This window comes from Festucalex cinctus, chromosome 8 (genome assembly GCF_051991245.1).
Source record: "Festucalex cinctus isolate MCC-2025b chromosome 8, RoL_Fcin_1.0, whole genome shotgun sequence".
In the NCBI taxonomy this organism is placed as follows: domain Eukaryota; kingdom Metazoa; phylum Chordata; class Actinopteri; order Syngnathiformes; family Syngnathidae; genus Festucalex; species Festucalex cinctus.
The window spans coordinates 1,471,378-1,490,531 of NC_135418.1; the positions used below are offsets into that span (position 1 = coordinate 1,471,378).

The 19,154-nt window shown below is 42.8% G+C and overlaps 1 protein-coding gene and 1 long non-coding RNA gene across 11 annotated transcripts in view; both read right to left on the reverse strand.

The window, feature by feature from the left end:
* Nucleotides 1–19,154, reverse strand: part of itpr1b (inositol 1,4,5-trisphosphate receptor, type 1b) — a 437,606-nt gene that overhangs the window by 6,180 nt on the left and 412,272 nt on the right. For all 10 annotated transcript variants that reach the window (XM_077530278.1, XM_077530281.1, XM_077530280.1 and 7 more), the window contains 4 exons: nucleotides 18,781–18,929; nucleotides 17,016–17,181; nucleotides 10,971–11,131; nucleotides 7,229–7,390 (listed from right to left, as the gene is read on the reverse strand). In XM_077530278.1, coding sequence (XP_077386404.1) covers nucleotides 7,229–7,390; nucleotides 10,971–11,131; nucleotides 17,016–17,181; nucleotides 18,781–18,929 — 638 coding nt within the window. The remainder of the gene's footprint in view (nucleotides 1–7,228; nucleotides 7,391–10,970; nucleotides 11,132–17,015; nucleotides 17,182–18,780; nucleotides 18,930–19,154) is intronic.
* On the reverse strand, nucleotides 50–2,001 carry LOC144024212 (uncharacterized). The gene is made up of 4 exons (XR_013284704.1): nucleotides 1,253–2,001; nucleotides 1,077–1,123; nucleotides 972–1,005; nucleotides 50–892 (listed from the first exon to the last, which is right to left on the reverse strand). It is a non-coding gene; the product is annotated as an uncharacterized LOC144024212 (long non-coding RNA).

Genomic DNA, 19,154 nt, shown 5'->3' on the forward strand with positions numbered 1-19,154 from the left:
ATGAGGATGTGTAAGGGAGGGGGGGGGGGGGAGTTTGGGGGGGACAAAACCATTGAAACAGGTGTACTGATCTTTTCTGTACTATCACGACATCAGATGGAAGGTGCGCGATATGCAACATTAATACTGAAAACCACTCATACAAAATGTCAGCTATTGAGAGTCATAGCACACGCTTTCTGTTAACTCTTTGACTGCCAGCCATTTTCGGAAAAGGTAACCCCATAGTGCCAGCTGATTTACAGAATTTTACCGATCTTTCAAGCTCCACAGAAAATGTTGTGTTAGGACTATGGAAACGCGGATACTACCAAATGAAAGATTGAAGTCTCATCTTTCATCTAAAAAAAAAGTTTGTTTCTACCTTATTCGGATCTTCAGTAATCAACAATAGAAAACAGCTTCGTTTCACCCAAATCCTCTATTTTCTTCCAAAATACGGAGAAATCAAGCTTTTTGTGAAACGATGTTATTTCATGCACTCTAGTGAATTTTGCACTTTTTTTTTTGCATGAGTGATTCTACAAACACCTAAACTTCTATAAAACACTACCCCAACAATAAAAAATGTTTTTTGATTGCAAAATAACAGTTTATTTACATGCAACAGTAGCAATCCGAACAAACAATTTGGAAAACTCTTTGCAAACTATTTACACGTGCGCAACAGTTTTTGTCAGTCTGCTTCTGCATGGACTGATTTGCGTAGAGGTTGGTATGATGAACGATGTGCTGGAGAAGTTCATCCATGATGAAGAGCTCCAGAAGTCAGCTGGGAGGTGGGAATTCAGCTCTGCTGCAGCATCCCTTGGTCGTGGTTTTGCAGCAAAGGGGAAGATGGTTGGCTGCCAGCCGAATTCATCAACTTCAAGCCAGCCAGAATCTTTGGGATCTGCAAATATACATTTCAATATCATATTATTTTAGAGCAGTGTGATGCAATGTGTGTGTGTGTGTGTGCATATGTTTACCTTTTTTTCTTGGGTGTATTGGTTGATGCACATTCTGTAAATTATAGAAGACGTTTACCATCCTTTTATTGTTGCGGTGTATTGAAAACGTTTTGTTTTTTTTACCTTTCTTTGTCGTAGAACCAGCGGTCGGACGTTGCTGTGAGCACGATCTATAAAATATACCTTCACGTTTGTATAGGTAATAGATGTTTTAGTGTATATCAGCACATTTACACACGCTGCTAGCAGATCGCCCGAAAGTAATCTTACTAGCAATCTCTTAGCATGTTAGCGCTTACCTTCACGTTCTTTGGAACACTGTCCAAGACTGTCTTGCATCGGACCCATAGTAGTCGTCATCGTCCGATGAAACGTCATCTGTGCAGACGTGCTCGGTTGTGCACCACTTTTCTCCGGTGTTAGCATCGCTAGCCGGTGGGGCCTTAGGACGTTATTAGCATCGCTAGCCGGTGGGGCCTTAGGACGTGCTCGAAACGGCCGCGTCACCGGTTCAACTATGACTTAACCCCGTCATCACTGTGCTCTTGAGCACTGGTCGATGCTTTTGAGCTTTGAAAATAAGGATCAAGCGTGAGCTGCTTGCCATCTGTAGCCTTTTTTGACTCCCTTAGCCAAGTTAGCCATTCGCTCCCCCTCAACACTCTAGCTTAGCCTCTCTCCTTCTACTGTTGTCTCCTACCCGATCTTGTCCAAAAGACTCATCACAGCCATCTAGTGGCCAGGAATACCCATTATAGTAACCCGATCGGCTTGATACTTGGAGCACAGCTGCCCAAGGCTTTCCTCCACCCGTTTCCATAAAAAAACATAGTAGACGTCAATTGACGTCTATGGCGGCCAATCCTAGGATTATACTGAACGTTTTTAAACGTTTATGGCGGTCAAAGAGTTAAGAGTCAACTTTGTAGTTGTTGACACAAAAGCTGCAGTCTTGGAAGAACATTTTGGCAGTGATTTAAATGTAAAGTTTGTCAAAGTTTAATCCTTTGGCATTCATGCAAACAACATATAGGAAGGCAGCAGCCTAGACTCCAATCCCAAACCTCGGAAATTGTGAGGCAAGGTTGTTTTAGTTAACGAAAAACAGGAACTAAAATTTGGGTTGGGGGGGGAATTAAACATTTTTGTTTATGAAATAAAATAAAAATGCTTAAACATCTTAACTCTAACTTATGGGAAAGGGTACTCTTTTTGATACAACAGCTCCTCTACATACGCATTGACAGTATGCATGTTTCTGGAGTAAGCCAGCTCCCCACAGTTTACAGTGAGAACTAAAATGGACCTTGGACTTGTTTGTTTTCTGACTATACATTGCTTGTCTGTACTTTGTGATAAAAGGAATATTTACATTAGCATACACATTAAAAAAAAATGAATCAGCTTGAATCTGCAAAATAATATTGCACGTACAAGTCTGTGTATGGGTGAAGTGCAGACACAATATATAACATTTTAACAAAACAAATTGACTTTAGCACTCTTTGTCTCTGCCTTTTTACATCTTGCCTTTAATACAAATATATAAATACAAATACACTTCAAAATGGAGCTTTTGTTAGCTGAAAAACAATCTTATGTCCATGACTTACTTCATGAGGCAACATTTTTCTCTGCAGATGAACACATGCACGCACGCCACACACATTAGTTAAGCTCGCCAATAGCAGCACAATAGAGACATTATTATTAACACTTGTTTGCCTTATTCCACTCAAAAATGACAGTGATGGATATAAGCCTTCAGTCTGAACGACCTACCAAGTAGCATGCAACAAAAAAAAAAAAAAAAAGGCAGACTAGTAATGAAAATAATGTGTTGGTAGAGTAATAAACCTTTCATATACCCAGGTAGAAGTAAGGAACCGACACTTTCACTCGACTAGACAGTCACACTAGGGAGGTACCGCTGGAGGACGATCAGCGTGCTCTCTGCTTGTACACATTGCAACAGCGTAGGTGGGAGTGAGTCATGGACCCGTGTACTTTTCGGCCATTTGTTTTTGCTTCTGAAGCAAGGAAACGGTGAACGGTAAAACGAACCGATTTCCATTTTTTGTTTTGATGTATATGAACAAATAATGAGAAACAAGTCGTCTCCCCTTATTGTTAAAAAAAACAACCTTATCTGATGTTCTATTATGTGCAATTAAGCACAAATCGGGAAATGAAATGTGGCCGTAAACAAGCTGGTTTCTCCTTGACCCGGAAGCCGTTCATCTTTTGCAGCTATGTCACTGCTTGCTGTCCGCTAGTGTCTATTTCGAGGCCTCTGTTTTTTTGTTTTTTTTAAAAGACGTGTTCAAATTTCCTCTCCGTGAGTCATCATCTTATCATGGTGGAGGGATGTGCGTGTCCCGATGATCCTAGGACCTATGTTGTCTGGGGCTTTATGCCCCTGGCAGGGTCGCCCATGGCAAACAGGTCCTAGGTGAGGGGCCAGACAAAGCATCGCTCAAAAGGCCCCTTATGATGATGACGACAAATGGATCTCGTTTTCCCTTGCCTTGATGCGGGTCACCAGGGCCCCCCTCTGGAGCCAGGCCTGGTGGCGGGGCTCAAAGGCGGGCATCTGGTGGCCAGATGGGGCCCGGCCGGGCACAGCCCGAAAAGGCAACGTGGGTCCCCCTCCTCATGGGCTCACCACCTGTGAGGGTGGTCAAAGGGGTCGGGTGCATCGTAAGCTGGGCGGCAGCCAAAGGCCTTGGCGGTCCGACCTCCGGCTACTGAAGCTAGCTCTGGGAACATGGAATGTCACCTCTCTGGCAGGGAAGGAGCCCGAGCTGGTGTGTGAGGCTGAGAAGTTCCGACTAGATATAGTCGGGCTCACCTCCACACACAGCTTGGGTTCTGGTACCAATCCTCTCGAGAAGGGTTGGACGCTCTTCCACCTTGAAGTTGCCCACGGTGAGAGGCGCAGAGCAAGTGTGGGCATACTAATTGCCCCCCGGCTTGGCGCCTGTACGTTGGGGTTTATCCCGGTGGACGAGAGGGTAGCCTCCCTCCGACTTCGGGTGGCAGGACGGGTCCTGACTGTTTGTGCATATGCACCAAACAGCAGTTCAGAGTACCCACCCTTTTTGGAGTCCTTGGAGGGTATGCTGGAGAGAGCGCCCCCTGGGGACTCCCTCGTCCTGCTGAGGGACTTCAACGCTCACGTGGGCAATGACAGTGAGACATGGAGGGGCGTGATTGAGAGGAATCAGGAGAGGAAAGCAGTGCACCATCAACACTGTGTATAGTGGAGATGGGGTGCTGCTGACCTGACTCGGGATGTTGTGAGTCGGTGGGGAGAATACTTAAAAGACCTCCTCAATTCCACCGACGCGTCTTCCTTTGAGGAAGCAGAGTACGGGAACTCTGAAGTGGGCTCTCCTATCTCTGAGGTCAAAGTCACTGAGGTGGTTGGAAAGCTCCTCGGTGGCAGGGCCCCAGGGGCAGATGAGATCCGTCCGGAGTTCCTAAAGGCTCTGGATGTTGTGGGGCTGTCGTGGTTGACACGCCTCTACAACATCGCGTGGACATCGGGGACAGTGCCTCTGGATTGGCAGACCGGGGTGGTGGTCCCCCTTTTTAAGAAGGGTTACTGTAGGGTGTGATCCAACTGTAGAGGAATTACACTCTTCAGCCTCCCTGGTAAGGTCTATTCAGGGGTGCTGGAGAGGAGTGTCCGTCGGGAAGTCAAATCTCGGATTCAATAGGAGCAGTGTGGTTTTTGGAACAGTGGACCAGCTCTACACCCTCAGCAGGATCTTCGAGGGTGCGTGGGAATTTGTTCATCCAGTTCCAGTTCACATGTGTTTTGTGGACTTGGAGAAGGCGTTCGACCGTGTCCCTCGGGGAGTCCTGCGGGGGGGTGCTTCGGGAGAACGGGATACCGCCCCCCTGATACGGGTTGTTCGGTCCCTGTACGACCGGTGTCAGAGTTTCGTCCACATTGCCGTCAGTAGGTCAAATTCGTTTCTAGTGACGGTTGGACTCCGCCAAGGTTGCCCTTTGACACCGATTCTGTTCATAAATTTTTTGGACAAAATTTCTAGGCGCAGTCTGCTCTTTGCAGATGATGTGGTGCTGTTGGCTTCATCAAGCCGTGACCTCCAACTCTCACTGGAGCTATTCTCAGCCGAGTGTGAAGTGGTTGGGATGAAGATGAGCACCTCTAAATCCGAGACCATGTTCCTCAGTCGGAAAAGGGTGGACTGCTGTCTTTGGGTCGGGGATGAAATCCTGCCCCAAGTGTAGGAATTCAAGTATCTTGGGGTCTTGCTCACGAGTGAGGGCAGGATGGAGTGGGAGATCGACAGGCGGATCGGTGCAGCATCTGCAGTGATGCGGAAGCTGTATCGGTGTGTTGTGGTGAAGAAGGAGCTGAGTCGAAAGGCGAAGCTCACGATTTACCGGTCGATCTACGTTCCGACCCTCACCTATGGTCACGAGCTGTGGGTCGTGACTGAAAGAACAAGATCCCAGATCCCGGCGGGAATTGGTTTCTCCACAGGGTGTCCGGGCTCTCCCTGAGAGATGAGTGAGTGAGAAGCTCGGTCATCCGGGAGGGACTCAGAGTCAAGCCGCTGCTCCTCCAGGTCAAGAGGAACCAGTTGAGGTGGCTCGGGCATCTGGTTTGGATGCCTCCCGGGGGAGCTGTTCCGGGCATGTCCCACCGGCGGGAGGCCCCGGGGACGACCCAGGACATGCTGGGGAGACGATGTCTCTCGGCTGGCCAAGGAACGCCTAGGGGTCCAGCCGGAGGAGCTGGTTGAAATGGCCGGGGAAGGGAAGTCTGGGCTTCCCTGCTGCTACCCCCGTGACCCGACCCCGGATAATCGGTAAATGATGGATGGCTGGATGGATGTTCAAATTCGCCATATGATCGCATTAAGAGTTTCAGTTGAGAGGGAGAGAAAAAAAAAAAAACACTGAAACAGAGCGCGGCGCCGCGCTCGGCTTCCCCGTTGCCATGGTGACTCAACGAATTGGGGCTCCGTTGAGGCGGTCTTTAAAGTCTGGTCATAACGCCAGGTGAAACTACTCAGCATTCATATAACTCACTAGAATCAGCTGTGTTGGAACCGAAAACGCAGCGTTTCCTATCTGAGGATATGTCAACTCGTTGTTCAGGGTTAACCTCACAGTTTGTTGCACCTGCTTTGTGAAATACACCCCTGCTCACCGACAAGCGACAATATGTGTGGAAGTGTGTTTCGAAGTCCCGAAGAATGGGCGCCAACAGAGACCTCGAAATAGACACTACGGGGCAGCAAGCTGTCGCTGGAGCAGCAGCATTGACGTAGCTGCAAAAGATGATCAGCTTCCGGGTCAAGGAGAAACAAGCTTGCGGGTAGGGGTGTTAAAAAAAAATCGATTCGGCGATATATCGCGCGATTCTCGAATCGATTCAATAATCGGCAAAATCGATTTTTTTTTTTTTTTTTTTTTTTTTTAGGATTCCCACCTTAGGCATGGAAGAATGTTATATGAACAGAACATTAAGCCTTAATATTTTATTTCAATGCTGTTCAAACATGAAACAAATTACAACCTCTATAAGACTGAAATTTCAGATAAATAAATAATACATTTTCATATAAATCTTACACTCTAGAAGCTTACTGATTAGTATTTTCTAAATTTAAATGAAAAAAAATCGCAACAATCGACATAAATTCGTATCGGGATTAATCGGTATCGAATCGAATCGTGACCTGTGAATCGTGATACGAATCGAATCGTCAGGTACTAGGCAATTCACACCCCTACTTGCGGGAAACAGTTTACGGCCGCATTTTATTTCCCGATTTGTGCTAAATAAACACATAATAGAGATAAGGGCTCGTCTCCCGTCTTTGTTACAGGAGACGACTCGTTTCCCGTTATTTGTTCACATTCATCACAACAAAAAACGGAAATCAGTTTGTTTACCATTTTCCGTTTCATTGCTTTCAGAAAGAAAAACGAATAGCCGAAATGTACACGGACAGAGAGAGGCTGAGGTGGATCAAACCATTTTGATCCGATAATCAAATCGGGGGGGCGGGTTGTACTGTATTTTGGTTGTTTAAATATTACTTTTAAACTCGATGGTTTATATACATACTATGGAATTTTCTAGTTTGTTAAAAAGAACAGAGTAAAAATATACAAGTACTCTAAACCTTTGGGTGTGCTATTTGTTCACTTTGGGAGTGATGAAGCACCCCCCAAAAATGGGCTAAATACGCGTCTGCACGTCTCCATCGGAATCAAGTGCAACTGACCTGTTCCTTGAGCTCAGTCAGCTGGCCAGAGAGGTTGGCCACCAGTTTCATGGTGGACTCCAACTTTTCCTGCAGGCTTCGAATTTCATTCTGCTCCCCGTCTGCATCGCTGCTGACCAATGACATGGCCCTCATCCGGGGAAACCAGTCCAGGTTGTGCTCCTAGGATACAGAAATCAGTGCCGTCATAACGGCACACATGTATCTGATTAATGGTGCATGATTTTCGTTAAAATGAAGGAGCTACACTTTTGAATTTTCTGATTCCTTTGATTAGATGGATTAATAATTCACTGAAAGACACAAAGAACAGGTTAGATTTGATGCAGTAGAGAATTTATTCATACAAGTTTGCAGTAACTAAATTACATTTGTATAAAAAGCAATAAAAATGCAACAAATGAAGAGAAGCATGCAACAAAATTGAAATATGGAATAAATTCAAGGTAAGAATGTGGAACTATCAAACATGATTTTCGATGATTGATTCACCAGCTATATACGATTGATTAATTTGCAGAGAAGGATGTACTTACTGATGAAGGCATGATGTGGTTGACTTGGTGAAAAGAAAAATAATTAAAATGACCAAAAAAATGGTACAAGAAGCAGTAAAGTTGATCAAACTTAATAACAAAAAGGTTATAATGTACATATGCAACTGCAAGAATATTTGCACTTTTGATTTTAAGAAAGGGCTGGTTAGCACGTCCGCCTCTCAGTAATGAGGACTCGGGTTTGAGTCCAGGCTCCGGCCTTCCTGGGTGGAGTTTACATGTTCTCTCTGTGCCTGTGTGGGTCTTCTCCGGGTACTCCGGTCTCCTCCCACATTCCACAGACATGCATGGCAGGTTAATTGGGCGCTCCGAATTGTCCTTGTGTGTGTGGATGGTTGTTCGTCTCTGTGTGCCCTGCGATTGGCTGGCAACCAGTCCAGGTTGTACCCCCGCCTATTGCCCAAAGCCAGCTGAGATAGGCTCCAGCACCCCCCACGACCCTTGTGAGGAATGAGCGGTCAAGAAAATGGATGGATGGATGGATTTTAAGAAATGATTTACACTTTTTCAAGATGACACGTTGATTCGGGCAGGCTGCCGAATGAATAATACTGAGCTCTCAGGAAAAACAAAAAACAAAAATAAAGCCAAGTCATGCAATAATTAGAGATGGGCGCGTCAATGAATTTTGAGCATCCGTCATTCAGCAATCGTCAACAGTCAGGACCATCTTCCGTCATCGTCAATCCGTCAATATCTGAAGTTCACCGGCATTGTAATCATCAATCTGTCATTCGCAATGCATCGGCGCGCCGCCATCATTGACAGACTTCCGTCATTGATAGACTGACGGACCTATGCCCACCAACATTGACAGACTGACGGACTTTCCACCCACTTTACAACAGGCTCACATGCATCAAACTTCATGCCATAAGCAATGAAGCATTACTGACACCTACCTGTGTATACAGCAAATTGCATAACACGCTTCCAAAGTCATTGTTTGTGACACAACTTACTGTCATGGTTTCATGAAATACAATTCCAATTTCCATAAAATATTAAAAATACTGTTACAGCGAGGAACATATCTACTCAACTCAACTTTATTTATAAAGCGCTTTAAGAACAGGCATTGCTGTATACAAAGTGTTGTACATAAACAAACATCAGTTTTGTAGCAAACAAGAACAAAGCAAACATTTTGAAGTGTGAATACGTTGTTTTTTTTTGTTTTTTTTTGTTTTTTTTACAAGTAAATACATTTTAGATCAGTAAATAAATAAGTAGTAGTGAATAAAGAATTAAATAAATACATAAATAAGTAGACTAAACATCAAACTCATACACCACAAAACACCAAGAACAAGTCTCATGGTGCGCCAAAAGTTAAAGAAAACAGATGTGTTTTAAGACGTGTTTTAAAAGAGGATAAAGAATATTTAGTGGAAGGTCGTTCCAAAGGGAGGGACCGGCAACAGCAAAGGCTCGATCTCCTCTAAGCCTCTGCTTAGCGCTCGGTACCTCCAATTGAGTCTGGTCTACTGACCTGATGCACCGGGCAGGTGTGTAGGGGTGCAAGAGCTCGGCGAGATAAGGTGGGGCAAGACCATTGAGAGATTTGAAAACAAATAGAAGAATCTTGAAGTGGATTCTAAATTTCACGGGCAGCCAGTGAAGAGAGGCCAGTATAGGCGTTTGGTGTTCCCTCTTCCGGGCACCAGTAAGGAGACGAGCAGCAGCATTTTGGACAAGCTGGAGACGCTGCAGGGAGGACTGGCTGATCCCAAAATAAAGTGCATTACAGTAATTCAGCCGAGATGTAACAAAGGCATGGATTACCATTTCTAAATGCTGCTGAGATAGGAGATTTTGACCTTAGCCAGCTGTCTAAGATGAAAAAAGCTGGATTTGACAACAGCAGCAATTTGCCGGTCCAGTTTAAAGTCATTGTCCATCTTGACACCCAGGTATCTTAAGTAAAATGCAGGGTTTATTATTGTGAAGAAGTAAGTCATTGCGCATTTTAGACATGGTTTCAATTGAAATGCAGTGTGTCAAATGGAGATCACTGATTGGCTATTTAGGTAGAAAATGCAAATTGTGCAAAGAATAAAAATGATGGTCATTTAACCTTTTTAACTGTTGTCCTCATCGCTTTTTTGCCCTCTTTGGTTCATGTTCTCTCAGAAGTGTTTTTTTGCCTGGTGTTTGGTAAAGAACTGATCCAAGGATGTTTGCTTTTTTTTTTTTAAACAATCCTTCAAAAATGTCCAAGACAAACATCATCTTAGTGAGCGATCGCCCGACTGGTGAACACTTTTTCTGGGTGATTCTTTTCAACAAATTCCGAAACTTCATGGAATCTTCAGGTACGGGGAGGCATCTTTTTCCGCCCGTCTCGTCGCAATTAAAAACTTACTGTGCCTTCATCAATCACCAATTGTTAGAATTTTTGCACAAATGCGTCGGCCGTTAGTTAATACATTTACGTAAAACTATCTGAACACCTCATGGCCCGAGGGGTGAATGACGAGGACGCTACATAGACACATATCTATTATCTAGCAATGTATTATCTCACATGGACACATCTATTATCTATCTATTTTACACACATAGACACATGCGGTATGCTAAGGTAATAGCCAATGGCAGAGCAGCTCTAAGTATGTTGCGTTCAGGAAACTCTGGGAGCTGCGAGTAGCAGCCCATACTGTATTTTTACCTTTCGTATCCTGAAACTTCTTTCGTAACAAGAGGCAATATTTTCCTGTTGAAGAGTTTCGTAACTTGAAAATTTCATATGAAGGGTTGTTCTTAAGTAGAGGTACCACTGTACATTGATGGAAGGAAACCTACTTCTGTCAATGGTTAATTCGTCCTCTTTTATCAAGTTAGCCGTCAATCACCAATCGTCAACAAAATGGACGTCCGTCATAGACGGTTTGACGGACATTCCGTCAATGTTGACGAAACGCCCACCTCTGGCAATAATACGTCCGAAGAATTGACGGGGATGGGATTACATACTGCTGACTTGCTACTCTTGGTTCAAAAGCATCAAGGCAATACTGCGTGACACTTGCGCGATATAAATAAATCTGACTTGCGACGTAAAACAAAATTCTGCTGCAGATGACTCAATTTGGACTTGTTGCTAAAATGTTGAGAGGCAAAGGTGTAATTTTAAAACAACAGACTAAGCTTGGAGCTTTGGAAGTGCATTCCAATAATCTTACCCTGATCATTTCAGCCACGTAGCTCTCAGGGCCAGTGTACTCAGTTGAATCCTTCACCTTCACCAGGACGATGAAAAAAAGGTAATGCCACATGTTATGTTCAACTTTGATGTGCTCTTCAAAGGTAACCGTCTTATTGTCAAATTTATCTCTCTCCAAACCTGAAACAATCAAGGACAAATGGCACACTTAGATTAATAACATGCTCTCTTAAAACCGCTTTTATTAACCGCTCAGAATTGTTCATTCGGTAGTCTTACCGATTCAACGTCTTATCATCATTGCTCTATTTTTATTTTTTTATTTTTTTTGTGTGTGTGCGTTTGCGTGCGTTTGCGTGCGCATGCGTGTGCGTGCAAATACGTATAAATTTATACTCATTAATTCACCTAAAACCTTGTAAATATCCCATTACCCTTCGCCTTAACCAGGTACTTCACAATCTTGCCAGAGTCGTGAGGTTCAAATGGTCAGGAGACCAGAGAAAAGGTCAGAAAAAATAAAGAGAAAAGAAAGATAAATCAAAGTGAAATCCAGCACCGACCAAACACTTCCTGCCTTCCCCATGGTTACAAAATCAAAGTCTTACGCCAACCCCGGAAGCCTCTAAATTCCAACAAATTAGCGAGATCTCAAGAGACCAGAGGAAAAACTAAAGAGAGGAAGGAGGGAAGGATCGATGAGGCAGAGTGAGATCCATAGAAGCCAGTACATCCAATCCATCAAAGTGAAATCCAGCACCAACCAAACCCCTCCTGCGTGGTTATAAAACCAGAGTCTTATGCCAACCCCAGAAACCTCAAACTTCCAATAAATTGAGATCTCAAGTGACCAGAGGAAAAACTAAAGAGAGGAAGGAGGGAAGGATAGATAAAGCAAAGTGAGATCCACAGACACCAGCACCCACTGATTCTGTTTGAGTTTCAGTAGATGCTGGTGCGATGGATCTGGCATGCATAAGGACCACCACCAAAGAAAGAAGCCGTCAACCGCGGTCCAGCAAAGCGAGCATGCCCCCCCCCCCCCCCCCGGAACCCCCAGGCCGCGGCAGCACCAAGGCCACCCAAGTGGACACCGGTCGGCGAGCCGACCCAGACGCCCGGAACACCCCCGCCCCAGCCCCGGCCCACACCCCCGAGCCCAAGGCCGCAGAACGAGGCCCGGCGGGCCCCCACAGCGCTCCACCGGTCCTCATCCCCCATCCCCCTACGACCTCCCCGCACCCCACCCAAACCCGCCACCGCCACGACCGAGGCCCCGCCACCCCCGGCCCCCAAATCCCCGAACACACCCCGACCCCCAACCCCCCACCTACCCATACCCCCCCCACAAAAAAAACAAGCCCCCCCCCGACGACCGCCAACCGCCCCGCGAACCACGCCCCCGCGAGTCCCCCCATCCCCACCCCCGGAAACCGGGCAGCAGCGCAGAGAGGGAAGACGTGCCCACCCCACCTCCAGCCGTGCGAAAGGAGCACAGCGGTGGGAGGGGGGGAAGCAGAGGAGGAAGCCCCGGGGGAGAGGCAAGGGAAAAGGGGCCGGGAGGCAGAGGAGGATGGGCGGGGGGAGGCGAGGAGGGAGAGGCGACGGGGGGGGGAGGAAGTGGGAGGGGAGAGGGAACCACGGGGCACACCAGAGGCCCACCCGCCCCGAACCGCGCCGCCGGGCACGGAGCAGCGGACCGCTCCGGGACGGCACCGCCCCGGGCACCAGGGAAAGCACCCCAACACCGCACCCCACAGGGGGCCCAGGGAGTGGCCAAGACGCAACCGCTACCGAGCAGACAATGGGGGGGGGGGGGGGGGCAGAGCTACCCCCGCCCGACCACGGGGGACGGCGTCAAGAAAATTGACTAATTAGCATGCAGTAACACCAAGTGTTGATGCTTAGTGCCCACTAGAAATAAATCTTAAGGAGTTAGTGAGTATAGTGTCGTATAGTGTGGTGTGCTCGAGCCCACTAGCAGCAACTAGGTTCCTGACTATATAAAAATAAAAACAATCAGATACAAAATACCAAATACAGAAGCAGCAAAAACAAAAGTTGTAACGATGTGGTGGCTCTCGTTAACAGGCAGAATCTAGGCAGGATTAATTTGCCAAATTCAGATTAAAATATTCTATGTACATAGACCATATTTGTTTAAATCTTGATACTTGATTTTTATTTAAGGCAGAGATTTTTTCCATTGAGATATTATTTATTAGTAAGTTTAACCAGTGGTCGATATTTAGAGATTGTTTATTTTTCCAATTGACAAGGATTATTTTTTTAGCAATAGTAAGGGCTATAAGTATAGATTGAGATTGTTTACATGGTAGCTCAATTATTGTTAAGTCACCTAGTAAACACAATCTTGGAGATAAAGGAAGCCTACAGTTTAATATATCAGCGAGCTTTTCCAAGATTTTAGTCCAGAAATGCAGCACTGGAGTACATGACCATAAAGCATGAAGATAAGTATCGGCAGTGTTTTGTGAGCACTGGAGACAAATGTCGGAGTCAGAGAGTCCCATTTTTTTCATCATATATTGTGTAATATATGTTCTATGAAGTATCTTGTATTGGATAAGTTGCAAATTTGTCTGTTTGGCCATTTTAAATACATTTTCACAGATTTGGGTCCAAAAGTCTGGTTCCGGAACTATAGACAAGTCTTTTTTCCCCATTTTAAAGTCGGTAAATACGTTTTATTTGTGTATAAAAATAATTTATATATTTTCGATATTTTCTTTATTGTTGTTGGAGAAAGCTTTATAATATCTTTAGCTAAGACAGGCAGTTGAAGCGTATCCTGAAGTGTTGGGATTTGTTTCTTAACCATATTTTTGACTTGCAGATAATGTAAGAAATTTCCGTTTTTTATTTCATATTTTTGGACCAAGTTTGTATACGATATAAACTTATTATCTGAGAAAAGATGATGAAGGTGTGTAATTCCTTTCTGCTCCCATAAGCTTAAATGGAACGACTGATTATTAAGTTGAAAGTCGGGGTTATGCCAAATGGGAGAGAGCCCACAGGGCGCCAATTGGGAGTTTGTAATTTCTAATGCCTTCCACCAGGCAGTCAGGGTGGCGGCTATCATTGGGTTTTTAAAACAATTATGTCGTTTTATTGATTTTGTAATAAAGAGTAAATCTAACAGTCTAAGATTATTACAATCCTTCTGCTCCAATTCCAACCAACAGTTAGTATCTCTGTTGGGTTGTGTCCATAGCACAAAATTATTATATCTCAACTGTTGTATTATAAACTCTGTCTTTTTAGATAACATGTTTTCTAACTGTATTTTTATATTCTGTAGTTCCGTCCATATTTGATTATTTGGGTTTAATGCATATTCATCCGTTAGTTGTTTAATTTTATCTTCCAGGTATTTTTCTAATTTTTGATCCTGTTTCTTTTTATAAGTTGAATATGATATAATTTTCCCTCTAATTACCGCATTCCCTGCTTCCCAGAGAAGAGATGGAGATATATTTGGAGAGTCATTTATTTCCAAAAAATCTGCCCATTCCCTTCTAATAATTTTATCAAACTCTACGTCTTTCAGTAGTGAGATGTTAAAACGCCATATCAGGGGTAGTTTAAAGGTAGAGTCAATTTGTAGAGTGAGGGAGACTGGTGCATGATCACTTATAATTATAGAATGTATTTTTATAGCAGTTTTATCAACAATGGAATTATTTGTAAGGAAAAAATCAATTCTTGAGAATGATCGGTGCACCGCAGAGAAGAAAGTAAATTCCTTCTTAGTTGGGTTTTGAAGTCTCCAGCCATCGCTGAGGCCAAAATCCTCCATATATTTATCTATTACTTTAGCGGATCGTAATCGCCTTGTATATATCGTATTATTAGAATGATCTATTAATGGGTTTAAGACCGTGTTAAAATCACCTCCAATAATAATAGTAGAATTTGTTGCTAAATCGAGTAACCGAGAGAAAAATTCATGGAAAAAATCCGGGTCATCATTATTTGGGGCATATAAATTACCAATTGTATATACTTTATTAAATATAGTTACCTGGATAATAATATATCGGCCCTCTAAATCTATTACTATATTATTTAGAGTAAAGAATAAATTCTTATGTATAAGTATAGAGACACCTCTTTGTCTACTATTATAGGAGGCAGAGTAAACTTGACTAAAATTTTTATCTATAAATTTTTCTTCTGATTTTTGTAAGTGGGTTTCTTGTAGGAGACAAATATCTGCCTTAAATTTTGAGAGATGGTCTAAGATTTTTATTCTTTTTGCCTGGGAGCGAGCGCCACACACATTCCAGGAGACCAGAACAAATTTCTGCATACAAGCAATATAGACTCAGTCTTATGTATACATCTATATGAGCTGCTTATTAATATTAACATATTGTAGGATAGCAAAAGAGGAATTAAGCAATTTATATAAAGAGAGAGATAACAAGTAGATAAGTATAATAGTGAAGAAACGAGGGGGGAAGTGAGTGTGAAGGAAATCTGTGGGGGATTCAACATAACAATACACCAGTAAATAGTGACCTAAGCGAGATTATTATTTTTATTATTTTTTTTTTTAATAATATATTTTTATATTATTATTATTATTATTATTATTATTATTATTATTATTATTATTATTATTATATAGCCTATACATGATATAAATTCATATTCTCAGTTTCGTAACCCATTATCCATACATATACATATAGACACATATACATACACATACATATACATACATACGTCAAATAATCACACAATACTCTACCAATTATCAGTTAGAACAGCCAAGGGGTCGAGGTTGGGTTTCGGAATAGCTGGCCGTCGATATATAATTTATCAACAACCATCGAAGTCCGTTTACCCTCCTGTCTATTTTGTTTCATTATAGGAAACAGTACTTTTCGCCGCTCGTTTATCTCTCTTGGGAATTGATCATTCATCCCGAAAGATGTCCCTTTGAGCTCCCGTCCTTTACTTTTTACCAATTCTTTATGTTTAAAATGTTCGAACTTAGCAATAATAGGACGGGGCTTATTGTCCTTTCGAGCTCCGAGCCGGTGTACACGGTGAAAAGAGATATTATTTACCGTCTCCTGAGGGATCTTTAGCGATAATGTCATAATTTTTTTTATCTCGCTCTCTGGATTATCTGGGGTATTTTCGGATATACCTGAAAATATTAGATTTTCCCGCATACTATGGGATCGAACATCTAAGACCGTTTCCTTTCGCATTTTATTTTCCTTTTTAATCGTCTCCAACTCGGCTGTGACAGCTACGAGAGAGGAGCGTAGCTCGGAATTATCTCGTTGGAGATCGCTTACCTGTTGGCTAACGAATTCCAAACTTGCCTTTAATTCTTTGACGTCCTCGCGGATAAGACAGAGGACGTCAAGTTTTTTATTTATGGAATCCAGCATACTCACCGATACGTCAGCGGTTACTAAATCATCCGTATCTGTTGACGAGTCATTTTTCCTTTTTTTCGAAGGATTATCACGACAAGCCCCCAGATCATCCATCGCGCAGCTATAAAAATAATCGTCAATAAAGCGTTCGAGGTCGTCCACACTGGATAATATTTCAGATCTTTCTTAGAAAAGAAAAAAATCTAATTTATCTAGTCGTTAAATTCGGGTTTAATTAGAAATATAAAGCCTGTACAATTCAACTGGGGGCAAAAGAAACCTAAAAAAATTGAGAAGAAAATAAATGAAAATAATAAACAGGGGACTTGGCTTTGTTTCAAATTAACTACTCACATTCAAACACCTGTCGAACACAGCACACGTGATTTAAAGTATATTTTATTATTAAATAAAGTAGAGATGTACGGTATTAGTATACATTCCCCAGATTATTTTTTTTATTTTTTATTTTATTTTATTTTTTATTTTTTTTATCTTTACTGCATCAGAGAAGTGTTTTACCAAGTCGTAATTACCAAGTCATTGAAAATACTGTAGGTTTCATGGAATACCGCGAAGACAGTCATCCTTAAGTGGAGACAATATGGCCTAACAGTGACATTATCCAAAAGTTCACTCACCACAAATAAAACATGTTGTTTTCAGGATTTCCTCTTTCTTTTGCTTTTCACTCCTCAGATCAGCAAACGTATCAATGATAACGCCAAAGATGAGGTTAAGAACGATGATGATAACCATGAAGAAGAACAGCAGATCATAGATCACCCTGGCTGCAAAGAGCGGCTCCTGAAAAGGAGAAACCATTTTAGCTGCACTCACACTCGGATGAATAAACTGTCTGCCCAATGGTGAACCGCACAATATATGTCACCACACTTAATCAATATTCATGAGTCTCGCGAGGAGGCTCAAACTCGGCGGTCTAGTCACGCTACACAAATATAAACAGTCTACTAGCGAGATGTCTACTGCGCTAAATCTACTAATTCTGTCTGAGAATGATATCCCTGGTGCCAAATTCACTGGTATAGACGTCAAAGAAAATACTAATGTTCAATTGAAGAGATGACTTGCACGTAGAGGGCTGAAAAAGACGAGGAAAAGAGCCGACCTTATCCAGAGGAAGAGTTTTTTTTTTCCCTCCCCCTCAAAACATTGTCCTACGCAACTGACACAGATATTCTCCAGTTTCAACAAGGTCTCCTTCCTTTACCACCATATGCCCTGTCTGTCATATCTCCTTGTCTTAGGTCTTTAATAGTTGGTGAGGGTAAATTTTTATTGCTTTTTTTGTGTATGTGTGTAGCGTATGTCTCTTGGGCACAACCAACAACACTTGCTATACCTCAATCCTTTCAATTATTATATTCTTCCCGCTTATAAACCCGTTTCCTTAATTCAGAAAAGGCCCTACAGATAAATGTTCATACATGTCACAGCTGCACGAAAGGCAATAAAAAAAAAAAATTTTAAAAAAAACAGCCGGTAAGCAAGACAGTGGCAAAGCTATTTTAGTATTTTTCCTCGTCATTCATTATTGTCGTCCAGCAGTTGGGGTAGTGCCAAATGCGAAACAAAAAAAAAATACATAGAAATAAAGACAATCGCTTACCTCTTCGGGACGGCAGTGGCGGGCAAGGGCAGGATTATCATTAGAAGCATGCATGCATGCCCCCCATCAAAATGTTTACTACATATGAAGGTGAAAGGCTTCATTTTGCTGGCATTAATCTGCTCTTTCGGGCGTCCGCACAAATTGATTCCCGTTCACATTTATGACTCTGAATTTTTGGCTTTGGGAAACGAATAAAGAATACATCCTTCCTATGTGGAGGGTTGTGGTGTCTAGAGTGGTTCCTGAAAGTTCCATAACAGCTGTGTTTACTCGGCATGTTTTTTTTCCGGAGATAAAACAAGCACTATTTGCATGGCTCGTTAATGAGCGAGCTTCTTTCTGACCCACTTCCGGATTCAAGCGGCTGAAGTCACGTGGCCTTGCGGTCTAAAAAATAGCATTCGTGCGGTTTGACCTCGGAGTTTTCACTACTTGTCCAAATCCAAATCTTGTTTAAAGTTATTATGAATAAGGGCCTTGTTGTGGGATTATGATGTAGTTGTAACCAATACAAATGAATTCTGAATGAATGAAAATATTTATGATTCCTTGATTTTAAAGAATATCCACTTGTACGTTAAATGTTAATTTTCCAGAACAGCTAGTAGATCCTTTTTAGATTGCAAATTTTCTACCCAAGCATCTAGGAAATGACATGCTCTAACTCTAATGCAACCCACAAAGACAATTGAATTCATTGCACAATATCATTTTAGTACAGTAGCCCTACTGTATATACCATTTGGGTGTGTTTCCTTTCACTTCTGTACCTCTTTGGATGGCTTCCGCAGTACATCTCCAACACCTCCTCCACTCCTTAGCCCATGGCTCAATACTGTGACAATGCACATGAGTAAGGAATCACATGTTCTTTCTTTGTCCTCTATCACCACTGCAGATGGCTGGATGGCAAGAGAAGCTACAGACACACACGCACACACACACACACACAAAAATATACACTTTTAAAACAACCTCTTTTGACAATGGACATTATTAGATTCAATAGTCCATGAGCCCATTGAAAAATGGGCATAAAGCAACTGAATAAACGCCATTGTGATTTTCGGGTAGCTTTACATTTCAGATATCAGAAAAATCTCAAGTGGACGCTTCATATGAGGAGCTTAATACCTCGACAATA